General features: G+C 37.1%; 1 protein-coding gene across 5 annotated transcripts; it reads left to right on the forward strand.

The window, feature by feature from the left end:
- The first annotated feature begins 265 nt into the window (after positions 1–265).
- LOC106168320 (RYamide receptor) lies at positions 266–16,164 on the forward strand. 5 transcript variants are annotated; one of them, XM_087006127.1, is made up of 5 exons: positions 4,156–4,478; positions 4,776–4,881; positions 12,073–12,983; positions 15,353–15,443; positions 15,709–16,164. In XM_087006127.1, exons 3-5 carry the CDS (start codon positions 12,186–12,188, stop codon positions 15,789–15,791), a joined length of 972 nt encoding a protein of 323 aa, XP_086862253.1. In that variant the 5' UTR covers positions 4,156–4,478; positions 4,776–4,881; positions 12,073–12,185; the 3' UTR covers positions 15,792–16,164. The 5 variants fall into 5 exon arrangements, with proteins under 5 accessions (XP_086862252.1, XP_086862253.1, XP_013402794.1 ...); XM_087006126.1 differs by lacking the exon at positions 4,156–4,478 and adding an exon at positions 266–345 and having other exon boundaries at positions 15,353–16,164; XM_013547340.2 differs by having other exon boundaries at positions 4,170–4,478; positions 15,353–16,164.
- The last annotated feature ends 2,853 nt before the right edge of the window (positions 16,165–19,017 follow it).

Consider the following 19,017-nt stretch of genomic DNA (forward strand, 5'->3'; position numbering starts at 1 on the left):
TGCACGAAGACATACATCTAATGCTTTCAACAGAACCAGTGTGGAAGGTATGAAAATGTGGTCCCAGAATAACCTGACAAATAGCTATACGAACTTTTGACCGACAGCAAAAAATTGTAGACAAGCGTCTAAAATTGATTCTCTCGGTTATGTACACTCTGAGGCGTGCTAAGGGGTGTTTTTTGAGTTAGGAGGCTCGTGTGGCACGTGCTTGTGTGTTTTTGTCACGTGCTAATCGAGTTATTAAATTGGCCTCTCCGGTGGCGAAAAAATAGATATTACACAAGAACAAAACCTGCAGTAGGCTCTAAGCTGCCCTAGCGGCCTTTTCTACGATTTTTAAAGGTAGGTAACTCTTTCATCTAGAAGTGATGTGAGTGTCTTATGTAAATTTTTATTTGTTCTTAGAGTTAATAAAAATAAATTTGTTAGATTTCATTTGGACTAGTTATGCCTAAAGAATGTAAATTGCAAGAGTGTGTGACGGAGAAAATAAATACAAGAGGTTAATTGACAGGTGCACCGCTATAAAACGTCAGGGACCTTGACGTCAAATGTTAGATCTTATGCATTATTTAAACAAGCGTGTCTTCGTTCGTACTTTAGTACGTTTTAAACTGTTGTATCAGTGATGGGAAGGAGTCCCTGAGGAGTAGGTCTATTTTATGTCATTCTGTGAATCACAACGACCCTTTTCCAGTTTTCTCCATAGCAGTAAACTATACACCCCAGTGTTTATGCCAGTTATTAAAAAGTGATTTGGTGACTGTGGACTAGGATCTTTTTAAGAAATGCACGATATGTACCTTACCTGTTTTGATAATCAGTAATCCAATCTGTCAGTTATTACATCGCCTCGGTTATGCTTGTCAATAAGCATATATTTCTTGTATGAATCAGATAAGTACTACACCTCTTAAGCTTTAGATGTGGCGGTTGGCGGTAAAATCAGGGTGGTCTTCGAAAGAATATCCTTTAATTGTTTCCTATTTACCTGACCCACCTTTACTGTAAACACACGAGTGCACATTGGATTTCCCTATAAAGCATACGGTATCCACACATGAAACGTTATTAATTTTGAAAGATAAAGCAATGGATGTAATGGTCAGTAAGATCCCATAATCGCCTAAGAAAATGAAGGAAGTGTAACAGAAAAAAATGATTGACGAGTTTCCTTTCCAATTATAAAAATTTGTTTCTTTTATTTTGATAACGTTTTTTTTAAATGGACACAAAATAGTTTTATTGTGCACTTTTGTTCATTTTGGCACTGTTCAAAAGATTATCGCAGATTGTACATGCCAGTGGTATACCAGTCTTGCTCTGTTGTCATTCTAAAGCGATTGTGCGCAAATACATGAACCCCATTCTGGTGACTTTAAACAAAAAGACATTGCTATTAAAATCTTTTCCCCAAAACAAACGTGAAGTTTCATTAAATGAGTTTCTACCTCAGACGAAAAACTTGTGTTAAACATTTTTCATTTCGAAACGGGCGGAACTTTCTTCTGCAAAATGCTCAAAGGCAGTCTCAAATTACTATGTAAAAACTTTCTGGCACTATTTTCAACACAGAATCCTGTCACTGCCTTAATACCCTACAAGCTTATTTTGTCTTATGTTGTGAATCTACAAGTACTATGGGCGTGTTAACTCGAAAAGAGCCATAGGTAAAATGTGAGCACTTCAGCACTGGGCCTCCACATGTAAGTGTAATAGCCTGTTTGTTTTAAAAAACTTAACACATTACGCAGAGTCAAGTCATGTGCGTGAATCAGACGGTTTTTCTTTAACTGAATGCTGACGCTAGTCGTGTAAGAGAGCAGGTTTCGTTGCTCCTGTTATTCAGTGTTAAACAACTCTTTCACCTGTGCTGCCACTCTACCCTTTGTCAGTGATGGTTTTTTTAAAACTAACTCAGTGTTCCGAACGTTGACAGGAGTGAACATGGACTAACCATCTACTGAAAACTTCACCAGAAGGGTTGTTTCGGTCCATTAAGTTCACATGGAACTTTAATCCAATCAGTTAAAAAGAAAAAGGGAAAGAACGCTTCTAGGTTCAAATTTGCTGAAAGGCGGAGGCTTTTTAGAGGGAAAGCAAAGAAAAAAAGTAAACCGAAGCCTAATTACATAAAGGCAACATGGTAAAACAACAATTGTAATTTTAACACGAGTCAAATCGTTTATTCGTCGCCTAAAGTCTACAGACAAAGAAAGGTCTTTAATTCGGTCCATACTTTTTTCAATTACTTTCTCTTTTCATTGTCTTGTTTGAAATTTTTCATGAAGTCTTTAATACGACGACCATAATTTCATAGAATAGCGACTAGACAGGTCATTTAAATTTTGAAAGAAAAAGCAGTCAAAGTTTTTGACCTAAAAGGGAGTGACATAACATCACAAGAGTAACAAAATGTGTGTGTATGAGAGAGAGAGAGAGAAACTTAATAATCTACCTACCATTTGCAAATAAATAAGGGTTACTCACAACACGTTTTTGTGTTTTATGTTTTGAATGGTTTGAACTAATTATTCTCACTTTTTATGTAGGAACACAGTACCTGATGAACCAGGAAAAGCGATTTTTTAACCCAAGGGAAGTAGAATGCCCTTGAGAAGGCATATCTTCTAATGTTTTAAGTTAAATCAGCGTGATACCCTGGTTTTGTTTTCATGAAAAGACTATCATTGCGATACGCCTTTTTTTTTTTTAGGTCCAAGGTCTTATGAACACTCTATTTCACTAGTTAATTTCTGTGGTAAACTGGCCCATTCTGTACAAAATTTATCACAGAAGAAATATTTTCACTAATTATCAGGACTATGTCCACTGAAAAGGTCATTTACCATTTTGGCATTTCGGTACCTGAAGATCAAAATGAACATGGAACCGTTGTCTGGCATTCCCCAATGAACTTAAAACACGGAAAAGCCCCAGATTAACTCATTTGATAACCCAAGCGTATTATAGTCAAGGTGCCTAACTGCATAACACATTTTGAAACAAATTTTGGAACGGCGCAAGGAGTGAGGAGTGGTTGCTCAAGCTTTAAGTAATGGATTGATGGGAGAGTGAATGGGCGGATGGGTGGATAGATAGATAAGTAGATAGTTGAACTGAATGACAGACACATGCTTGTAAATAAGCTGACAGAGATGGGGTGTTTAACCAAGGAATTACATATCTATTTCTTTGGTTTAACGTACCGAATATATATTTGCAATAATTTAAAAACTCTGTGATTAGCTTTGAAACCTATTTTACGAGGAGAAAAAATATATAGATAGATTGGATAAATGAATGAATGAATCAATGGATGGATATTTAAGGGTATATGGACGGAAAGTCTGTAAACAGACTGAGAAAAGATACACCAAAACACAATGGCGCTAATTCATATAAAATTATAATAAGAACTGCAAGATTAAGAAAGGTGAATTTTTCTGCTTAATAACTCAGCTATGCCCTCCTTTGTTTCTAGATGTCAAAAATTGAATGTCAACAACAAATTTTGCATGACTGCTCACAGTTTTTTGTGCTTACCGTATCCATGTAAAATACCCTTTTCATTTACATTTCCTTGGTTATTCAAGGAATGACAAAATGCCGATTTCTTGTTGCTTTAAAGATTTCTTTAAATCTAAATCCAAGATTTTTGGAAAGAATTCGATGACGTCAATTCCAGCGACGGTGTTTATGTTACCGATCAAGTCCATCTAACAGATTGCTCCTTGTTTAAGATTGTCAGTTGGCGTCAGTGCAAGCTGTGACACGGTGCCATCTGCTGCCTTCTTAGAATACATTATGTTCAGACTCGTTGAACCCTTCAAGGAAATAATCTGAATAACCACATGTTTCCGAGTAACTCATGAAAACATTATCTAACCTGATCGGTACAGCATATTTTTTTCATTAGATATGTTATTCGGGGTTACTAGTGCAACTCGTTGCATTCCAGGTTTAAACAGTGACAGGGTTTATTAAGGTTCCTCCGAACACGTACGATGACACGGGAGTTGCACTGCATGGCGTACATGTTGTACCCTTATATCTACCAATTTAGTAGTGATAAAGTAATAAGAACGACGTAAAAGCGTTCAGTTAAGAGCTGAAAAATTCATATGTATGCGAATGTGCGCGCGGACGTACATTTCATCATGACAAATATAAAGCAAACGACGTGTAAATGCACACCTTTCCATCGCATCTGGCTAGTGCGTGCTTTTTTTTCCATATCCATGTCAAAAACGGGTACGTATCCACACGCACTTCCGGACAAGCGGACGAGTGCGTACACTTGTACGCAGCGTGTCAAGATGTGTCGTGTTACCGACATATGAACAGCTTACTAACTTGTTTACGCGATCAACGGCTTGCATAGGCATTACTTTGAAACGTGCGGCATCCAAAGAACGTAAAATTATCTGCATGTTTCTACCATAAAGTTATGCATACCAGTAGTTTGGAGAGAGGTAAGAAGTGATGCAAAAACGAATATACAGTATAATACGACGACAGATTACCACAAGATGTTGCTTAACATGTCGTACATGTCTATCAGCGAAGCCCAAAAATGATCCCAATAAGAGGGTTTTAATATTTTGTATTGACAGGTAGGATTTAGTTTCAGGTGGGTTTTTTCTGCCTTTGTGTGTTTATACAGAGTTTCATTATTCAATATTTCTAAAGTTATGGGAACTTAAAGCAGATTGTTGCTTATAGGATTTTTTTGGGAAAAGCCGTTTGTAACGCATTACAATTATTTTCAGTGATGAAAAAATCGGGCCTGCATGGGGAAATAAGAATGAACCATGTCTTTCATTACACACGATGGACCTATAGTGAATCTTGGAAAGACCAAAACAAATAGTTCTGGTAAGTATTCACGAATCAGACTCTCTCTCTCTCTCTTTCGTAACGCTGAGAATCCAGCCGCTGGGTCAGGCAAAATGCATTAACTGAAGAGTAAAAAACGTCATTTCGTTATGCGATATAGGTACTTACTTAGCGGACATATGTTAGGCGTGTTTGACGTTTAGTGGGCTTTTTGAAAAGGCCAAAACAACCAGATGTTTAATATGTTTTGGAAATTATTCAAGAGTCGTTCTTTCTCTCTTTCACACACACACACACACACACGCACACGCTCGCGCGCGCGAGGATGTAACTACATGTATATTATATATATTGGCAGCAGCCCGTTCACGCATCCAATTAAACAGGCCATACTTTCGAAAAAAAAGGCAAAAGAAAATGCAGAAAGGTGAGAAGATCAGCAGGCAACATTCGAATGGTCAAAGAAAATGAGATTTTCCCACCTGCGCTGACATAAAGGTCCCGAAATAGCGGGATATGAATCAAAGCTTGGCATGACCGTGTGTTGGTCTAAAAGAATCTTATTTCATTTGATAGGGAACAGTGATTTACATTTTGACCCATTAAAGAGTATGATCTTTTTCTTTGCCCGGTACTGGCAGGGGTAATTGCCCAGGCCGTAATCGTGTTTCTCAGCTAAATAAGATTATATATTGGGCGAACAGTGAATTGGGTCCAGCTGTAATGAGTAAGTATAGCATGGCATTGGTTTGTTTACTTGTTATTTTTTGTACCATCATGTTATGTTGGATTAAATGAAAGAATGCATGTAAATAATTTTTCAAACACGGAGGCTTTCCTACAAAAGAACCATGTATCAAAATTGCTGTATAGTGAACAATTGCTTCAAACCGATACGGCATTATAGCATGTAATAACTCAGAATTGAAATGTTTATATGGCTTGGGGTACCAGTTCCCACATAAACATAAGCAAACGTTTACATTCGTCAGAATGCCAGTAACAACCATTAGGAATTTCTGATGTCTTAACAATGGATAGCCTCACATTAGTTCAAGGTTCTAAATTACGGCGCCAAGTGGCTTACATTCTCCTGACACGGTTGTGAGATACCTGAGACTACTTAGCCTGATAACCCAACTCTATGTAATTGGGAGCGTAAAACATTTGTTTAGCTTTGTTTGAATGAGAAGGATATTGGATCCAGAAATTTGGTGCGAGTTTTTACTGGCCACAAAAAGAGAAAACTCGCTCTTTCTCACCCGGAGAGAAATACTGTGTAACCTTTGTCTGATACAATTTACACGCATCCGTTTTGAAGCAGTTTTTTCAGACATTCGAGTACAAAATGTAAGCATAATTAAATTGAAAAGGGGCATGCCAATCGCTAATGTCAATTGTAAAGGCTAAGCACTGAACACAATCACATTATTGTAACTAGCAAAGCAAATAAGCTTTCTTGTACTGAGATAACAACTGTTTTTAGAGAGGAGTACCGCAATGCATTATTTCTTTTAGCGAGCTCAACTCCCCGTGGAGCATTTTTTACACGGTTAATGTACCTGTCTACACTGTGGTAGAATTCCTTAAAGAACGCGGGCGCTTGTTACATGTCTACATGGTGCCCTTAATGTACTTCCCAGTCATAGCCTGTAGTTACGTGCAGTTACTCCACGTAGGGCCATTCACACTACATAACATTGCACCGTTCGTGAATCGGTCTAAAATGTTTACAAAGTTAGGGTTGCTCATCGTTTTGTGTTTTGTAACACTTTAAATCCACGGTATTGTATGACCAAAAGACTGAAAAATGTGAGATTGGAAAAAAAAAAACAGAGCAAGAACAATCAAACTGTAATCACATTCTAAGATCATTCAATCGGTTCTCTCAGGAAACAATGGAGTGAATACTGTTATAGTTCAGTGATAGTTTGGTCAATTATTTTCTGTAAAAGAACCAATTGGCGCCCAGAAAGTGGCGTAAGTGGCTAAGTATTACACGAGCCAATAAACCGCAAGTACCGGCCTCATCCGGTTCTTTTTTTTTTTTTTAATCTTTTTGGATCAACTGAGATCCCCAAAATTGCATGCATGTTAACTTCACGGAGCGGATGATAAGACAGAAACAAATATTTTCTATACGCGTAACAGGTATGCAAACCTATCATTCACTACATCTGACATATTGGACTTGTTCATGAATGAAAGGTAAACCGTTATGTCAATTTCAATATGGGGATATAGCATGTGATCTCCTTTAAATTGTCATTAAAAGAGATTGAGTGGGACATTCATCATTATCTTGAAAAGCCCTCACCTGACCACTCCCTTATCTCCGCCAGCACCTGTGCTCGTCTCCTGCCTATGATAAACGAGAACGCTAGCTGTTTTTGCTACTTACTCCACTGGCACTAGAAAGGTGATTCGAGGTAATTTTGCTGAAACGTATTTTGCAACGCTTTTAACCTCTGATTCCTTTTTCATTTTGGATAACTGTGTTGAAATGTTGTTTAATAGCTTTTAACTCGAGCTGTCAATGCTTCTTCTGTACATTCCAGGAGAAATACGATTCTTTCCAATTTCGCTAAAAAGTAATTAGCGATTTTTTTCGTTTATGTACTTTTTGCTTTCTCCTTTGTTCATTTAGGTAATTTTGTTGAAATTCGTTTCAAATGATAGCATTTTTGTCTAGTTATTGGTGGCAGTGGCAAATTAAACAGTTCTTATATTTTGCCTTGTGTGTTTGCTATATGTATTCTGCTGCGATGTTTTGCAGAAATGTTTAGGTAGATTTCTACCTGAACTCTTGCTGTTTTTCTTGTTAACTCCACTAGAAAGAGTTTTGAGTCAATTTTATCAGAATGTAATTTTTTAACCGGTGGGAAAGAGATTAGATAAAGGCAGGCCCCTTGTTGCTATTTCTTGTTATGTGTGATTTATGTTTACTTTGATTCCATCCTACTGTGCAGAAAAAAACCTGTTGGTAATTAAAGAACATTTTCTTATTTAACGCGACGCTGATCTTACATTTAATGGAGGTCGAGGATTTTGATTTGTAACTATCTAAAATAATCTTGACAGCGTTGGAATGCAGGCTGTTGATTATTTCTCGGAAACTCTATGAATGAATTATTAAAAATGCCTTTCTTCTTACACTCTTAATCTGCCTAATTTTAGTTTTCTCTTTTCTTTCTTTTTTTTTTCTTATAGTCATTGAATTAATTTTTCTTCCTTTCTTCCTCTCTCTCTCTCTTTTTGTCCCTACAGTGTTTCTGTCTATCAATCCATCTATCTATCTTTCTATATCTATCTATCTATCTATCTGTCTGTCTTTCTGTTCTTCAGTCTGTCTGGATCACTTTTTAAAACTTCATTTCATTTCATCTTTATCTATGTATTTTCGATATTTATGTTTTCTTTTTTTTTCTATTTTGGCTATTTTTTTTCGGACCACATTCCTAGCCCATGTCATACAAGCTGCAGATTAACACGCTACACAGACCTGAAAATTTCTCTCATTTGAAGTTGATACAATCTGGTAGATTCACTTTCACCGTACATGCCCTAAAACATCCAGTTAGAGTAAACAGTATTAAGGGTATCTGTTCAAACATCTGTAAAATTTGGCAAAAGTTCAGTTGTATTTGACCTTATCCGAGCAGCCCCCTCTTGAGTCTTTGACAAGTTGCATTAGCGACATTGTAAACCAATATATACCATACGGCGACCTTGCGAACTGTGTCAGGAACGGTTTGTTTCGCCACAAAAATGAGAGGTCTTGTTTAAACCCGCTCTTTCTCCAAGGTTCACGCTTCGTTCTCTTTAAAGCCAAGGCAAGGATGTTTCTCAGCATTTGTTCATGTTACATCAGTTGGAACAAGTGATTGGAGGTAAAGTACAAGCGGTTAGTTAGTTTGGTTTCGACTGTGGTATAACAACAAGTCATGTAGATTGTGGAATCACGAAATCCTTTGGGCCGTTTAGAAATAGGATGATTGATTCATGAATTTATTTGTCGATTTTGCTACAGAAAGGGCTTTTAGTTATTCATTAATAGTTTTCATTGTGTAATAAGAGTTATCCTTTTACACAAAAGTAATTTTATTTTGTAAAGGAGTTTGGATGTATACTCACGTTCCATCTCACACACATAATCAAGTAGCTCTGGTTGACAGGTAGAATACTCAAACAGGACAGATACAGTGTAACCTGTATTTCAGCACAGTGTCGGGCACTCTACCCACCAACACGTTACCTATTGAAACAACATGCCTATGAAAATATTTTAAAGGTAAGTTTCCGATGAAAAAGCTGAGAGCCAGGATGAGAAACGTGTTAACAGGAGTGGACATAAAACCTAAATAGCACCAGAAACTTTTTTATTCGTAGTTTTTTTTCTGTCAAGTTTGTCATAACAGGCAGGTTCTCTGTCTAAAACACTAATGTGATAAAAAGATGCAACATTTGCTGATATTTTATAGATAAATAAAGGGTCAAGATGTAATAAGTTATATTATTTATTATTCTTCTCTCTTGATTTCAGATACAAAATTATGTTATTATGTATGAATATTGAATAATTCTTGATATTTTAAATTTCGGTAAAGCTGAAAGGCATCAAACATGGTATCATTGTTGCCTTCCCAACTTCATTGCAGATACCCCGTAATAATATCAAAAGACATGTTGTATCCCTTTGTTTCAACGAAATTAATACCCAGTCAAATGTGTAACCATAACTGCTGACTCGGTATATGTCAGTTGCAAAAAGAAATTGTATTAATAACGTGTTTAAAGGGCATATGTAACTTAAGAAGAATATAGTACAATGGTCCGTGTCATAGTGGCATAGTGGTTCCTGAAGATTATTGAGTAAAGGTCTTGGCCGAGCATTAATGCCGTATACGACACCTTTAATCCGCATACTATCATCAAATAAAGCACTCATAGGAAGCCTCAAAAAACGATAAGAAATAAACGTCTGCATTTAACTGCAACCCCAGGGAGAGAGAGAGAGAGAGAGAGAGAGAGAGAGAGGAGGTTAAAGGTATTCCATGCGGAATTTTTGCGGATGAATCATTTACGGCGTCATTTACCTCACACTTAGTTTTACGTTTTATACAATCTCCAACTAAATTATTCACTTTTACACGTTAGACCAGCATATTTTCAAAATATTAACATCAGGAACTTGAGTTTTTTTTTTCTGATTGGGAAGCATAAGTAGCTTTGCGGGGTATTCACACACACACACACACACACACACAAATTAATAAATGGGAACTTTTCGCAAAGTATACCTTTAAGGTTGGAGGCAACCTGTATTGTCCATATTTTCTTCTCAGTTGGGAATGAAAAAAAGGCAAAAACACAGTTTAGTTTTCAATAATGTGATTTGTCCAGCCATGACTGAGAGCTCCGAAAAAATAAGAAAGCTGGCAAACCACTTGCCTGTAACTTCTTTCTTAATGTCTTGTCATCAATGGTATGAACTAAACTGGTGTTAAACTCCATTTATATGTTTGCTAACACAAATATTTATATCCATTTGACGTTATATGTTTATACCTGTTGAATGTTTAAAAAAACATTACGAGTTAAGTCAGACCTAAAAAGGAATTAAACATCCTCCGCCTATGGTTTCAATTCACCATAGATCTTTGTGAGATCTAGTTAATGCCAAATTTTAATGCCACGAAAGGTATCGAATTGCGTAAATATCTTTGTTGTAAAATAGTTTTTATCAAAACACCTTATCTATCATATTGGATCGAGCACTGTGTCTCCCTAATTTAATGTTTTGAAAAACCAGAAGCACAAAAAGAAACATTGAAGCAGTTATTGCTTCCAAATTGCCGATGGAATACAAAAAGGAATCTGTATAAAGGAAGGAAAATAATAGATCGTTTTCCTTTAGGCAAGTTTTTTCTTTAAAGTATTTACTCAAAATAGAATACACTAAGTAAAAAGATCTATTTAATGAACACAGTTTGCTAACGGCGGTTTTTCTTACATGCTCCCATTTTGCCAAGGATTTGCTGCAATAGGCATATCTAAATAAGATTGTCGTTGTTTTTTCTGTTACAAAATTGAAAACTTCTAGACTTTACGTGTTTCTTCATAAGAACTTTTAGGGAATCATTTATTGATCATGGGTTGTAAATGATCCAAGTGCCTCTTTGCTTCTGCGTAGTCATATTGTTGTAAGTATTCACCTAGCTGTTGAGTCTAGTTTCAGAAGTTCTAAAACCCTCGTTACACTGGACGGCGTCCTTTCTGCGTCCCGTAGTACGGCCCCGTTTGGGAATAAAAAATAATTCTTTACGTGCCGTCAACTTGCCGATCATTGAGCATTCATTCTGCAACCAAATCGATACTTGTGTCTCCTATCTACGATAGTTTCATGGCCGCACAAAGGATGCAGAAAGGACGCCGTCCAGTGTAAAGGGGGTTTAAGGTCTACACAAGTTACTTTTCCCGAGGCGTGTTTCCTATAAATGGATATCAATAACCTTACAAGTGAGATTTGAAAGGTAAACGGTGTTTTTCTGTCATGGTTATATATCAAGTTGGCAGCGACGGAAAATTTTCTGAAGCCAAATGTGCGCTTAGCACGACATATTTATAAAGATGACGAATGGCAATGTTTTTGACACACCTTTCTTATGCTGTTTCTTAGAAATGCCTGATGGCCACAGTAATCATGTCTGATTTTTACATTTCATCAGTAAAACTTCATCAGCAACATAGGCAGGCTTCGCCATTTCATACACATTTGTTCCAGAGCAGTGCTTATAAGGATTTCCTGTGAAATATGGTTTCATCGTTCATAAGACACGACGACATCTTATAAGTGTTGAAAATCAACGACTTGATGTTGGATTTTAAAAAAATGCGAGTGCATGGATTTAGACACCTTCCAGAACGGCTTAACCAGGTGTACTGTTAGCAAACCTTTCACGGTGTCAAAACACGTTCGATGAAATGTACAAAAAGCATGCAAACAAATAACTTATACATGTACTTTGCTTGCTGCAGAAAACATTTCAAAGGTGCAACAATATAGGAGGAGTTGAGGTAAATTAGAATAGTCTGTCCGGCCTCAGTACACATGTTTGTATACTTTCACATGTGATTGCTCGTAGCATTTCGTTCAAGAAATGTTTTCACAAGCATAGCTCTTGCTGAGATGCGAATAATACCACTTAGAGCGATTGTTTCTTTTTGCAGATGTCTGGACAAATTCAGTAATGACCTAAAAAGAGGGTTCACATGCTGAAGATCAAGCCACTATCCAAGGGACTTCAGCCGTAGTGACTGGAACCAAGTTCCACGGAGTCAGAATGGTTCCTGCGACGGCTGTGTTTGTGAACATTACAAATCACATAACACGCGAAGAACCCAACACTGTTGATGGATTGGAAACAATAGGGATGGATACCACCACTTTGTCAGGAAATGCCTCAAATAATGTGACAGAAATACCATATTTTATAGTACCTGGATATGTAACGGGTATATTGATTGTCTTGTACTCGGCCATCACTGTATTGGCAATAGGTGGGAACTCTCTAGTATGCTATGTCGTATTGGCGTATCAAAGGATGCGAACTGTCACAAACTATTTTATCGTCAACCTGGCAGTGAGTGACATTTTGATGGCAGTTTTGTGTATTCCGTTGACTTTTGTCGCAAATATCTTACTGAACTACTGGCCATTTGGCGCATTGCTCTGTCCTATTGTCTTATACGTACAGGCTGTGTCAGTATTTCTGAGCGCCTTTACTTTAGTGGCGATAAGCGTAGACAGATATGTTGCCATTATTTATCCTCTTCGGAAGCGTATGACAAGCAAAATGGCCGTCATCGTCATTGCAAATATCTGGTTTCTGTCCCTGGTTGTCCCTTTACCAACAGCAATATTGTCAAAAGTAGATGAAGATAACAAATGCTACGAACATTGGCATGACTGGACACAGAGGTTCCAGTATACGGCAGCAATCATGGTCTTACAATACGTTCTGCCTCTCTGCGTCTTAAGTTTTACCTATCTAAGAATTGGTGTTGTAATTTGGGTGCAAAAGATTCCTGGGGAGGCCCTCAATAACAGGGATCAAAGAATGGCAGCTTCGAAGAGAAAGGTAAGCAACGTGAACATTGTGCATGCTAATCCTAAGAGACAATAGATTCTTTTGACAAAATGCTTGGTTTATCCAATCATTATAAATTCGGCTAGCGTTTCTTGTTTTAATTATATGATTCCAAGACAAGACAAGACAAGACCACCTCTATTAGAAATTGTATCATCTAGGGAATTTTTTCCTAAAAACGCTTATTCTCAGTTCCGAGTCACAAATGTGATTTTCCAGTGCGCGTCTGCAAGTGTTTTATCACCAGTTGCGCAACAGGTGTGGATAGTTATTGCAACCTAAACAAACGTTGGAAGCTTTTTAAAGGAATAACAAGTCAAATTATATGACACCCCTAAGAAGGGGGGGTACCTGTTTAATTTTACGTAAATTATGTAATTGTAATCAAAGAGGATAATTTAACAAGATCAGTCGGGATCTACCGGTAGAATATATTATTATGTAAGTACGTAAATGGCCGAAGGCCAAAGGTTGCGCAGTGCATATAAGATGAAACTTTTACATTTGTTTAATTTATTTTTAGTTAAAATTCTCCAAACTAAATGAAATAGTATGTAGTTTTTATTTCAGTTGTCTTCTAAACGTAACAGGGCGCTGGATTAATGTGATTAATTTGATAGCGACCACTGTTTCTGCCTGACGCTAGCTATAGGGCCTAACCATCCATGTGCTATGGCAAGTTGCGGTCATCTTGTTTTCTTTTTTCAAAATAAGCAGATTTCACGCTGTTACACACTTCTTAACAACCAGATATATATCATAGGGGTAATAAGTATGTGGAAAACACTGAGAAGCAAACTTTATCTGATAACGAACATTATATTTATGGCCATTTTATATAGTTAAAACCCAGGAATTTTCATGGAAAATGGAGGCCATCTTGGGTTTTCTCAAAATGCCAAAGAACGCACACTTTTTACCGACCATTAACATATATTATAGGGATATTGAAGCTGTGGAAAACACCGAGAAACAAACATAATTTGATATTGGGCACTCTTTTTCCTAGTAGTAGTAGTTGATACCCATGTACGTGTACTCGCAGGACATCGGCGACCAAGGATACGTGCTTGTTACCACCAGATATGTATTGTTGAATTTGTTGGGATTAAAAGGGTGAGGAATCCACTGAGAAAAAATTCATCCGCCTGGCTATTAGCTGAGCTTACTGGAATAAGTATATCCAAACGTTCCATTTTACGATATTTATCTAGTATAATCATCACACCCGTGTGTTCAAAATCGTCGCAGTCAATGTCTTAAATGTAATTCATTTATTGAAATTCTAATGCACTTTGACGGTTGGCGTACCTTATCAGCTACGTTAAAGGTTTTAAATGCACAGAACATCTGAACCATTTGGAAACAGTAAAAACTGATAGACACCCATCCCAAGGATTGGCCATGTTTAATCTGTTAGGTTAACTTGAACCACACGCCTCTACCTGCGTGCTGACGCATGCGTTAAATAGTAGCAAGTTTTTACTTTGCTCAAAGACCAAAGTGTAGAGGGAATAAAATTACAGTGATAGTTATTGTTTTCCAGTGTGTTTCTATGCATATTTTAAAATTAAGAGCAGTGTAACCAATTTGTTACCTACATGGCCCTTTCTCCTGCAACCTAAACTGCTATATTTGCACAAGCATGGTTCTTTTATTGTTTGCATACATTCAAAATGCATTGCATTCTATGAATAAAAAGGTATTCTCAGCGTTAACTGTTCGATGAATATGCCCATCCCACATGATATAGACATTCTTCGGATTGGGTCTCACTTTTCAAATGCAGCTTCTCTGAAGTGTTAGCCATGTTTTCGTGTTAGAAACCAGGCGCAATATTTCATGTAAAGGGACAAGCATATGATTTTAAAGACGCGTTTTTACTTCAATCACTTCTTATTGAACAAGGAAAAATACTTTTCCATCTTTTTTAACAAATATATACCATGATTTAACGTCGCCAAAATCAATCTAATTCATCACTCTCCTGACGAGCCTGGCCACCAGTTTGGCAACGTTTGGAATCACGGTCAGTGCTCGAAGTGATGACGGAGTTTGAAAATCCCATGCTTTAAGCATGGGTAAATGATTTTTTTAATTATCTTAGATCTTATGTTATGGCAAGTGCTAGGAAAGGAGGATCAAAGATTGGCTTAGTCAGAGAAAAATACTGTTTACTCCAGGAAAATTCGTAAAGCATGATTTTTTGGCGGAGAAACCTATGCTGCACAGTATTGGTTGGACTACCAGTCTACCACTAATTTTACGTGGGTCTAAGTAGACTAAAATTTTTGTCTGAAAGATAAGATCAAATTTCTTTTTCTGAAAAAGACCCTTGATCATATCTTTTTTTCTTTCAGATGGTGAAAATGATGATAACGGTTGTCTCCCTGTACGCCATATGCTGGCTCCCTCTCCACGCTATAACCTTGATCGGCGATCGTCATCCAGGTATCTATTTTTATAAATACATTAATCTCATCTGGATTTCCATACACTGGCTGGCAATGAGCAACTCCTGCATCAACCCGATCGTGTATTGCTGGATGAATTCAAAGTTTCGTAATGGATTTCGTTTTGCGTTGCGGTGGTGTCCGTGTTTTAGAATTGATCTGCGAAGGGCAATGTCGGATCGACTAAAGAGTGCCCAAAATGGAGGTTCAAGACGCACAAGTGTAAGAAACTCTGTGGCTTTAACGCTGTCGAATTTCTCAAGTTACAGGAAGCATTCAGAGGATTCTCCCGTGCATTTGGCCAATGGAGATAGGCGGCAAGCTAACAGAGAAGAACGTAAATTAGGATGTTTAAAAGAGTATATGACGCGTCGGCCCAGTCTTGAGAGTCCAGGACGCAGTTGTAGTATTGCTGACAGTGACAGTCGATAATGTTATATGATAATGTTATATATGAGTTAAATTGTTAGATGAACAAGACATTATTGAAATATTATAATGCTTTATATTATTAGTATATCACGTAAGTTGACAACCACTGACTGTTGTGGATATCCCTATATGCCCTTTGTAATTTTCAATGTTTATAGACATTTAGCCTACAGTTAGAAGCAAAATATGCCTATTTTATTTATTAACTAACATAGTCTGTTCGATTATGCGTTGATGTGTACATTTGTCAGCGAATAAAAAAATTAATTTCATAATAGTGAGCATTACCTGCTTGTTGCCTTTTGTTTATATACCGGCAGCAGTACTGGTAGTTGCTAATGGTGACACCAACATTAATTGCTATGAAAAAAGTAATGGGCTAGTGAAATGAGAAACTGTTGCCTTCCCCTGCGCCATTTGATACACAAATATAAGCTTTAAATAATTAATTTTTTTTATTTTAAAATCTGGTTCTTAATGGTTTTATGATAGGCCCTATAAATATCTCTCCATTAAACCACAGTAGCTGATTTCATTGCTGTCAAAACAAATATTCATTTTAAATAAAATAATTTAACTGGTATAAAAGAACCATGTAAGATATTAAAACATTTTTGTTGAAGCAAACCAACTTTTTTAAAATACTTTTTTTGAGAACAATTAAGAACAATTAGTCAGTTCTTATGCGAAATTGCTGTTAAGAAAGATACAGAATTTTTTGGTTTTGAGCAAGAGGTCGAGTAAGTAGGCCTAAAAACATACATGTATAACCGAATGGTGGCAACGTTTGTTTTTAAAACAATTCCCGATTGTATACTAAAACGTAAAGGATACAACGGGTTTTCTGCACCCAGTAAAACTCTTTATACATAGGCCCGACAGGCTACCGGAACAAAAGTAGGACATGCTTGATCTGTGATTCTTCAAGCGACTATGCCATCATCTATAACAAAACATGAAAGGCGCCAATACGTTCCAAAGGTCTTAAGGCATACCGGTGTTTTAAGTAATTACTCTACAGCGTTATTCATGGAATCTGTTACCATGAAATCACCCAAGCTATATCCAATTTACGCTCCTGGAAACCTCAGTGAAATTGTTCCATACCGTGTCTTTGGCCGGATACGCAGCAGTACTCTTGCCTCAACTTTGATACGTATGCATAACTCGTCCGAAACCAGCAGGAATACACGCCGGTTGATCTATTCTTTTTCACGAAACGATATGACCCCCCGTTACATTGATGGTGGTTCTGCTCGGTTAACGGGGAATGGTTTTTTCCACTCTTCAGGTCTGATTTATTGTCCAAAAATGCCACCGATTAGAGGTTTCTAGACATAACAATTTCGGAGCAATTTAACAAGGGGGCGATTCTTGAAGTCCTTCTCAGTACTGAACGAGTTCACAAACTAAGACGTTTTGACTGGTCGATGTTTTGTTTCTTTTATAAGTATCTATTCAAATAAGATTTTATATCATTTTTTTCATTTAATATCACTGTGACGTCATTAGAGACCAGAAAACGTACGAATATCCACGTGAGGTGGGGTTAACTGTGCAGAGATTACTTAAGCTTGCACATTGTAAGGTAAGATGTCAAATATCTTTTGTAAAAGCCTTCAAACAAAACAATCAAACAAATATATGTCTGACAATCTCGAGTCAACTCTATGTCCTTCAATGAAAAAATTCTTAATATTGCGATAGAGAAGACTTACTACTGGAATGTGAGATGTATCTGCTCTTTTTTTTTCCTATTGAAAAGTTCACCGTGAACTTCTCGACTCCAAAAGGACAAGGTTAAGGCAGATTGACAAGCTTGACTGCACTGATGTTTCACTACATGGTCTAATAAAAATGAAGATTATGTCCATGTGTATTTTTTCAACTTTATTTTTATTTTATTTTCACAATGACACAGTTACTACAATCACAAAAATAAAGTATGATTCCGCAAAGACATTATGAAGTTCAAAATGAACCAAACATCGCCATTTACAGTGTGAAGTCCAAGTCATAAATCTACTACTAAAAACTACCCGTCTCAAAGCCTAGAGGGACTGCAATATTCAGCATTGAAGATAACCATCTGATTGTGGTGACCTGACCAGTGTCCCATCGATTCAGATGGACACAAACAGTCCAGTAGCCAGATGTTGACAAGTGACGAAGAAAACCACCCAGTGTTGAGGGTGTTGGAGGGTGTGGAGGGGATCCTTGTCAACCATTTCAGTAAAAATGAATCTGGGGATATTCGCGACCAGACTAGTGCCTCCTCTGCTTCTCCCTTTGTGGATTCAAGGATTACTTATTGAACCAACAACGAGAGTTATTTATTTATAAAATCTCAACTCTGGCTATGGGGATATATTCTCACGCTTGATTTCACAGAGCATGTCAAGTTGTATCGCTGCCAGATACAATTTTACTAACTCCATGCCTGAAAACCCTGTGTGGCCTGGCCATGATCCTGCCACCGAAAAAATACACCTAGGGATATTTTTTCAAATAAAACTATCACTGGGAGCCGGTTTCACAAAAGAAACTTACACCGACTTTAAGACAAACGTTTTAGACTACTGTGACCTGAATTTAATCAATTTGGTAATCCACTTACATGCAATTAATTGAAATGTTGTGCCTGTTTAAAAATAGAAAGAAGTGGCCAATGTTTGATACCAAATGTTAGGCCTACTTTATTTTAGCGAACCACCAAAGACATATCCAGAATTGTACTAGATCAACAATCCGGTCTTAAAATTAAGTTACAATTACGGTCTGAAATAAAGTTATTTTATCAAACCGACCCAGAGGTTACCTATCCATACTATTCATAAACTAGATCAAAAGTTTATAATGGCGGGCTCCTTCAGTATCTTCAAATGCAACTTGACGAACATACTGTGGGTCATTTCAAGGTGAAAGTCGGGAAAATCGGAGTTTAAATGAGAAAATAATTTATTGAATCTGCAAATAGGTAAACTTAAAATATTCATGATGTTTAGAATCTTACTTATTTGAAATCCTGCTGACAGTTTCGTGTAGATCTCATCTAGACCTACAAATGAAAGCTGTCAGTGATTTTTATTCACTCTACACACCATAGAACACCAGAGAGTGAGTAAAAATCACCAATAGTT

The sequence above is a fragment of the Lingula anatina genome, chromosome 2 (genome assembly GCF_051362555.1).
Source record: "Lingula anatina isolate TDL-2025a chromosome 2, LinAna3.0, whole genome shotgun sequence".
In the NCBI taxonomy this organism is placed as follows: domain Eukaryota; kingdom Metazoa; phylum Brachiopoda; class Lingulata; order Lingulida; family Lingulidae; genus Lingula; species Lingula anatina.